This window comes from Theobroma umbraticum, unplaced genomic scaffold (assembly GCF_002168275.2).
Source record: "Theobroma umbraticum cultivar Fairchild unplaced genomic scaffold, ASM216827v3 scaffold_44.0, whole genome shotgun sequence".
In the NCBI taxonomy this organism is placed as follows: Eukaryota; Viridiplantae; Streptophyta; class Magnoliopsida; order Malvales; family Malvaceae; genus Theobroma; species Theobroma umbraticum.
Genome location: NW_018397255.1, coordinates 1,374,477 through 1,382,982, shown reverse-complemented (window position 1 = coordinate 1,382,982; position 8,506 = coordinate 1,374,477). Strand labels below are relative to the sequence as shown.

Genomic DNA, 8,506 nt, shown 5'->3' with positions numbered 1-8,506 from the left:
AAACAATAATTTGAGCGGAACAAAGTTTTAATATTTAATATCTGCCTTGTCTGCATGAATATTGACCGACTTCAACATATTTGTGTCGCATACAACTTTCTTTTTCTTCATTTTGATTGTGTGGTGGTGATTTGAATCAATGTAGTGTAGTACTTGATGGAAGAAACAAAAAAGATAAAAGAGATTTTGTGTGCCAGCAAAGAACAATCTTCTCTATTAAATTATGATTGTAATAGAACGAGACGGGCAAGAGACAAATAAGGAGCTTAGATATCAGTGTTGTTTCCCAGACCGGCAATGGAAATTGCAAAGATCGAACATTTATGGATATCCTGTGCATTTGTTTGTGTTATGTCGCATTGGCTTAATGGCTAGAGATGGACTCGCGATTGGGACTTGAAAAGTCCATCCTGTCCCACCATAAGCCTTGTTAGTTGTGTCTTTAAATAGTGAATCGTGAAAAAGATTGGGCATAGCTGCCCTAGCTTTGCCCTGTAATTGGGATCTATTGACGAGCTCTAGTATTGAGCTTGCTTAAGTTAAGTAGAGAGGATTAGTCGTGGACTTGTGCTCTAGTTGATCCTTTTCCGTTTGCGCTTCACTTAAAACTTAAAAGGTTGAACAAGTTAACTTAGGCGTAGAGGTACTCATAGCTCAAGCGTGAACTCGAAATGACGCTTAAAAACTCAAGTTTGAATAGTAAGCTTGAGTGATTTTATTTTCGAAAGGGTAAAAAATATTTTTGCATTAGTATTTTTCTATAATTTAAATATATTTTGACTTAAAATTGAATATAAAATATAAAAATTTATTAATATCATAATATTCACGGGCTGAGCTTGAGCCAAGTCCGGGCTTTAGTATTATAGACTTTTTGAGGGATGTTGGATTAAAAAGAAATAGCAAAAGCCCAATAATGATAAGGGACGTGAGGTGCCTACTTAATTTTCTTGATTCCACCCAAACCTTGTACAGTCAATGGACTTTTGGGCTGAAATGAAATGACCTCTCAAGATCCAATAGCCCTCTCTTTTAGGCTTGAAGGGGCAAGGGCCTCGGTTTTATGATTGAAGTGAACATGTATAGCAAGCTTGTGACTTCACTTCCATAAAATACATGCAAAGGAAAGGTGCAACTAACTTTCCCAAACTATTGCGGTACACGAAATCAAAATCATAATGGAACTTGTTTCGTATGAATGGCGAGGCAGGAGGCAGCGTGGCTGCTTTCTCCAGCCAAAACAAAAATCCATCGTGGCTGGAGAGCGCAGCAGCTCGTATCATTGGAATGAACGAGGTAACCGTGGTATGTCTCTCTGCTTCTCCAACGTGGTGGCACCTGGGTCATTGTTAATCACTCCACATAACTTGGTTTAAGGTTGCTAAAACACCAGCCTTGCGCCGTTGACCTTTTCCTTTCTTGGGGCAACAACAAAACTCGGCTTTTACCTCCCCTGTTTATTGTTAACCTTTTCTGCATTTCTTCTCTTTTTTCAAAATTAAAATTTAAAACTTTACCCTCCAAAAAAAAATGAAGAATAAAATTAAAATTTGTTTTCTTATTTGGAGGTTTTGACTTTTATATTTTTTAAGGTAATACCAAAATCGAATGTCTTTATATGTATTTTTATATATTATATCAAATTTTTTAAATTTATTATAATGAGATACACGATTTATCTTTCTAATTTTGTTAATAAAATTTATAATATTATGAGATGAAGTTTACATTTTTGTAATAAAAATTTCAAATATTTCACTAAATTAAGTAAAATTAGTTTTTTTTTTTTAAGTCAAGAGAGAACTTATATCAATGAGTGTGGAATGAAAGGATTCTCCAAGTAAAAAACAAGAGCAACGCCCAGAAGCTGAAAAAGGTTGATATCCCTTGAACAAAATTAGTTAATTATTAACATTGTCGTGGACTTTAAACTTTAATTATTTAATTTGGAATTAATAGTTTTAACAAATGATGTGTTTTTATCGAGAATTTTAAAAAATTTCACTCCTGAAAAATACATGTAAACTATTGTATAAGTATTCATTCTGTAGCTGAGAAGTTGAGTCTTTGTGTTAGATACATGAAGCAACTGAATAATTAGTGACAAAATCTAATAAAAGCTGCTCCGTGATTTTATTTTTTTTTAATGTTCATCGAAAATGCATTAAAAATTTAAATGCAACTAGAATGGCATTTTGGTAGTTATCTGGAAAACCCAAGGGTAAGCGTAACAGCACGGCGAGCTACAGTCACCTATTCCTCTAGTCTCGCACTGCGCCTCCTTTTTAGCTGTTTCTTCCGAGAACAATTCCCAGCAAATATTTACTGATTAACCACACACCTACCACACTGATAACTCAGAAAAGAAGAAGAAGAAAGCAAAACTTATCGAACAAAATTCTTAGTTAAGTGGGGGGAGATGTGGCGCTGCGTTTCTCGTAGCCTGCGGGTTCCATACTCGAAGAGATCGGTCTCATATGACTCTCTTAGATCTCACATTTCCAAATTGCTCGACAACGAATCTGTACGGTTCTTTCTTTTTCCAATCTTTTTCGGATGTTTAAAATTTTTATTTTCTATTTTGAAAAGTAAGAGATGTTTTGCTTTTATCTTTTCGTCTTCTGTCTGTTCACGATTTCTAGATTTTCTTTTTCTGATTGGTTTTACCTCTTATGTCTTTTTTTTATTAATTTATATGATTTTTTTTACTGGTTGGATTGTTTGGCTGCTGAGAAAATGCAGTCAAGGAAAATAATCTAAGAAATTTATAGAGGTTTTTCTTAAATGATCTTAACTTAGCTCCGTTTAGTTGACTGTGGTAATTTACTGTGCAAACAAACATATCGAACTTGAGCATTAATATCTTTTTTCTTCTTGGATAGGTTACCGTGATTTTCCCCCATTTACTTAGCTAAAATTATGTAAAATGCATTATTTATACGATTGCTTGTTAAGTATTATGTGTTCTTCTGATTGGTAACGTTTCATATATATTATTATAGTAATTAGAAATGGAACAAATAGGATTCTGTGTTGAACATTTGCGATTACTGCAGGTACAATCCCCTTATACCATAGTGGATCATACATATGATGCAGTCGTGGTTGGTGCTGGTGGTGCGGGTCTGAGAGCAGCCATAGGTCTTTCAGAGCATGGATTCAATACTGCTTGCATTACCAAGCTTTTCCCAACTCGTTCGCATACTGTTGCGGCTCAGGTATACAGGAATTCATGATCATGAGTGATGTTCTTGCTATAATTCAGGGCACACATGCTCACTATGACTATGGATTGGTGGACTTCATATCTGTCTTGACATTTCTGTTCAGGGTGGTGTAAATGCCGCTTTGGGGAATATGACTGAAGATGACTGGCGATGGCACATGTATGACACAGTTAAAGGAAGTGATTGGTTAGGTACATGACTTGATTGAGCTTATGTCTTTTGTGATTTTGTAGGTACTTAATATATGAGAGGTACTTAAGCATATGCTTCTACTCGATATTTAGCTGTATAAGAATGGTCTATTTATTAATCAGCTTTCTATATTTAAGTAAAGGGATATGTTTACCTCAAGTGCACTATTGTCTTGCCTGAAGTAGTTTATTGTTATCGCCCTGCATTCGTCGAAGTGGCTACCACATATGTTGACCTTTTGTTTTTTCCTTCAAGGTCTGATCAAACTACTAATATCAGATGATCATGTGTAACAAAGCAAAATGATTCATGCTAAAGGCATAAGGGCCATGCTGTGCACATACATTTACACATCTGTATTGCAATATTAAACTACCTTTGCCACTTGCACCTCTATAGTGCAGTAGTTAACTACCTTTCTAACAATCTTTTTCCCTTTGTTTACTGTTTTAACTGAAGAGGGTGTATTATTGTAGGTGATCAGGATGCTATTCAATATATGTGCAGGGAGGCACCAAAAGCTGTGATTGAACTTGAGAATTATGGGTTGCCTTTTTCTCGAACAGAAGATGGGAAAATATATCAGCGTGCGTTTGGTGGTCAAAGCCTTGACTTTGGAAAAGGTATCAGTACACAAAGTTGATAATGGGCTCAGATGATTAGTGGGTAGAATTCTGATCTTGACTTTGCAATGTTTCAATCTTGACCAGGCGGACAGGCTTATCGTTGTGCATGTGCTGCTGATAGAACTGGGCATGCTCTATTGCACACTCTCTATGGCCAAGCTATGAAACATAATACTCAATTCTTTGTGGAATATTTCGCTTTGGATCTGTTGATGAATAGTGATGGTAGGCTATTTCAGGGAACTTAAGGTTTTCCCCATCAATTGTATTTCAGATTCCTTTTGTTTGTGTTGGTTGGCTTAGGCGTGGCATATTTATCATCCCTTGTTATGTTTAGCTGTCCATAATTTTGGGCGTTACTTGTTTTCTTATTTTGATGAACATGTCACCCCACTTTTTATACCTTTGGACCTTTGACAAAAGAAAGTTTTTTGTTTCATTCATTTTGCTGTGTAATGTTAATAAGTTTTGGTGATTATTGATGCCTTGTGTGCAGGGAGCTGCCAGGGAGTGATAGCTTTGAACATGGAGGACGGAACACTACATAGATTCTGTGCTGTTTCGACAATTCTAGCTACTGGGGTATTGTATTTATTCTTTTTTTTTTTTAATTCAAAATGAATAAAGGACCTTCACCTTTGTTGTCTGTTTCTTTCAGGGATATGGTAGAGCCTACTTTTCTGCAACCTCAGCTCACACATGCACTGGTGATGGCAATGCTATGGTTGCGCGTGCTGGGCTTCCCCTCCAGGTTTCTTGTGTTCTTTCTATCCTTTAAATTTGTTTCCGGAGCTGCTTTCATTCTTCTATCTCTTTCTCTGTTTGTCCCCCTCCTGATGTATCCTTCTTACAGGATTTGGAGTTTGTGCAATTTCACCCAACGGGAATCTATGGGGCTGGGTGCCTCATCACTGAAGGTTTGTGCTTATTCAACTTCTTATGAAGAGCATTGTCTTGGGTTGATATTTGGTTGCATGATATAGAAAATTATTATACCTTTGTGTTTTTCTATTTTTGAGTTTAATTTTAAATCGCACCCTCTTCTTTAGTTGAAGTTGAGAAGGTTCAAATTCTAATTTTCATCTGCAATTTGTAGGGTCTCGTGGTGAAGGTGGTATTCTTAGAAATAGTGAAGGTGAACGCTTTATGGAACGGTATGCCCCTACGGCCAAGGATCTTGCTTCAAGGGATGTTGTTTCAAGATCTATGACCATGGAAATCAGGGAAGGTCGTGGTGTAGGTATGATTATCTCCTCATTGTTGACATTTCCATTGTACGACATGCAGTGTCATCTGTGTTTTTCTTGCTTAAGGAGTGTATATGGGTTTGCAAGATGTGCAGTTAGGTATTGCAATATGTCGCTTGTGGTTTAGAGTAGATACTTGGTTTCTTTTTACGTGATCCTTAGTCTCAGTTCTTTGAAGTTTTTGATATCCAGGTTTTTTTCTTTTGAAAAGACTAATATTTGTAGGTGCCAATGCCATACCAAAGATATGTTTATCTCTGGTGTTGTGTGATGCAGACAATTAACAGTTACATGCAAAATAATGTGAATCTTCTCTGGACTTGGAGTCTTTAACCATGATATTTATATTTAATAGGACCTTTGAAGGATCATATCTATCTCCACTTGAATCACTTACCCCCAGAGGTGCTCAAGGAGAGGCTTCCAGGTATCTCTGAGACAGCTGCCATTTTTGCTGGTGTGGATGTTACGAAGGAGCCCATCCCTGTCTTGCCTACTGTACATTATAATATGGGTGGAATTCCCACAAATCACCATGGAGAGGTGTGATATTCAGATGCATAAATGCATTTACATGTGGATGTTCAGAACAAATATTTCTGATATTAAAGAATGTATAATTGTGGAGATTTACTGGAATTTAATTGTTTTATTCATTTTAGAGATACATAGAACAAATATATGTTGGTACCTATCTGTATGATTATATAACTGATATGCATATTTTAAAACTGAAAGATGTGCAACATTATCTGAGAACAAAAACCATTTTGCAATAATCACTTTCTTCATATAATTACGTCTGATATTCAACTATTTGTGGTTTTAACTTCACCATGCATTTAAATTTTGTTAATTTAACGCTCACCTTATTTAATCAGTGTGCTTTTTGCTTTCTCAGGTTGTTACTGTCAGAGACAGCAATCCAGATTCTGTGGTTCCTGGACTAATGGCTGCTGGAGAGGCAGCCTGTGCATCTGTTCATGGTGCCAATCGGTTGGGTGCAAACTCCCTTCTTGATATTGTTGTCTTTGGTCGGGCTTGTGCAAATAGAGTCGCAGAGATCCATAGACCAGGCATGTTGTATTTTATTTTTTGCAGGTGAGTAACTATGCCATTTATGGCTCAATGTTATTTCTTATACAAGTTATTTTTCAGGGGAGAAGCAGAAACCTTTGGAAAAGGATGCCGGTGAGAAAACAATTGCATGGCTGGACAAAATAAGAAACTCAAATGGTTCTCTTCCAACTTCAAAAATTCGATTGAATATGCAACGAGTAATGCAAAACAATGCCGCTGTTTTCCGCACACAGGAAACATTAGAAGAAGGTGTGATGTTTCTTCATCATTAATGTTTTAGTTTTGTCCCTTTCAATTTTGCATCCTGTGTCTTCCTCTCCCCATTCAGCCTTCCTTTTGTTCCTCTTTTTTCTGGGAAATAGAATGATTAGTAATCTTTATGTTGTTCATGAGATTCTAATTGCTGAATCTAATAAATTTGTTTAACATTTAGTTATTACCTAGGAAAACCTATTTACTTCTTTGTATATTTCATAGGTTGTCAGTTAATTGATGAGGCATGGGAAAGTTTCGATGATGTTAAGTTGAAGGATCGAAGTCTAATATGGTAAGATTGCAGAACCAGGATGTTGATGATCAAATCATTGTTGAAGTTGATTGTTTTGTAGCTTCACTCTTAAACTGTTTTGCAGGAACTCTGATTTGATAGAGACCATCGAGCTGGAAAATCTTTTGATAAATGCCTCTATCACTATGCATTCTGCTGAAGCTAGGAAAGAGAGCAGAGGTGCACATGCCCGTGAAGATTTTACAGTTAGTGTTTTTCTTCTCTTTGTCAGTTTTATTATGTCCTTTTTGTCAAGCTACAGTTAATAATGTGCATTTGCTTTTATTTGGCAGAAAAGAGATGATGAGAACTGGATGAAACACACATTGGGGTATGATCTCTTTCCCTACTTGGAAGAACACATTGTGATTATGTATATGGGCTTATGTCGTGGTGGGGGGAGTTTAAAACTGATAGAGACAGGTGTATTTGTATCAAGGACATGTTTCTGTTAAAAAGGAACCAAGCTTAGTCCAGATGTATAATTTTATAATGTTTGGGCTTTAGGCTATCGAATTTTATATACAATAGGACCCTTAAGAGGCACTTATGAGAAAACTATATCACGGGTGAGCCATTTAAGTGTAGAATGTTTCTTGCAGGAAAGAGCAGAAAGTTTAGGGGTTCTCCTTGGTATTTCTGTTCATTGTCTGATTGGTAACATGAGTTAATGCCCTGAATCTGATAAAATCACACTAGTGATTTGCTAGGGATAATCATCTATTGAGTATCATCAGTAATTTACTAGATTTTGGATGCAAATCGCTAAATTGCCACATTATTTTGGTTTAATCTAGTTGGCAACGTCAAGTTGTTGATTTGTTCACAAATTCTACTTTGATTTGCAGCTATTGGGAGAATGAGAAGGTTCGACTGGATTACCGGCCAGTTCACATGAACACATTAGATGATGAGATTGAGTCATTCCCACCTAAAGCCCGTGTGTATTAGTTTGAGAAGGCATATCATGTGCTTTATGCAAATGATTTATGAGGTGTGCAACAACTCAGCCCGGAATAAGTTATGGAGAAAAAGGATGCAATAAAGTATTTGTACGTACAGCGCTTTTGGCAATATTTGTGCCATTCATCAATCATTGAACTTTTGTGATTGAAAGCATCAACAAGTTTAAATCTTAGTCCGAATTTTGTATTTCCCTTGGTCAGCAATAAGGTTATCCGTCGCTTGATTTGAGAAGCCTTTGTACGAGTGACACCTTGTCCTTCAAACATTAACACTAACATGTGAAGTTGAAAATCAGCTGTTTCTGGTGCTCAAAACCCATTGTGCTTGTGTCGTCAGGCTCTCAAATTACCACATAATTAAATTAGAATAACTCAATCTGAGTAACTTAATTAATTCACTGTTTGCCTTGATTAGGATTAATTTTCCTCTAAATTCTCGACTTAATTATGTGTTTGCGGGGATGATGTGTTCCTCCCTGTGAAAAAGTTTCTCCAAGTGGGAAGGTAAGAGATGCAGAGTGACTTTTTCTTCTCTTGTCTCGGAGAGTGTAGATTGGATGGATTTCTTTTGGGAACGGTAAGAACGACAAAGAATTTGTTTAACCGTAAGGAAAAGAGGAAT

General features: G+C 36.4%; 1 protein-coding gene across 1 annotated transcript; it reads left to right on the top strand.

Annotated features, from left to right (window-relative positions):
• Positions 1-2,288: 2,288 nt before the first annotated feature.
• SDH1-1 (succinate dehydrogenase 1-1) lies at positions 2,289-8,127 on the top strand. The gene is made up of 16 exons (XM_021417908.2): positions 2,289-2,524; positions 3,057-3,218; positions 3,331-3,418; positions 3,896-4,042; positions 4,130-4,270; positions 4,542-4,627; positions 4,704-4,796; positions 4,899-4,962; positions 5,142-5,285; positions 5,648-5,835; positions 6,194-6,368; positions 6,451-6,621; positions 6,850-6,919; positions 7,005-7,125; positions 7,213-7,250; positions 7,768-8,127. Exons 1-16 carry the CDS (start codon positions 2,420-2,422, stop codon positions 7,868-7,870), a joined length of 1,896 nt encoding a protein of 631 aa, XP_021273583.1. The 5' UTR covers positions 2,289-2,419; the 3' UTR covers positions 7,871-8,127.
• The last annotated feature ends 379 nt before the right edge of the window (positions 8,128-8,506 follow it).

Coding starts and splice junctions, on each gene's coding strand:
- SDH1-1 (XM_021417908.2), top strand. CDS start 2,420: ATGTGGCGCTGCGTTTCTCGTAGCCTGCGGGTTCCATACTCGAAGAGA. Junction 5,286..5,647: donor CAGGGAAGGTCGTGGTGTAG/GTATGATTATCT, acceptor TATATTTAATAG/GACCTTTGAAGGATCATATC. Junction 7,251..7,767: donor TGGATGAAACACACATTGGG/GTATGATCTCTT, acceptor TTTGATTTGCAG/CTATTGGGAGAATGAGAAGG.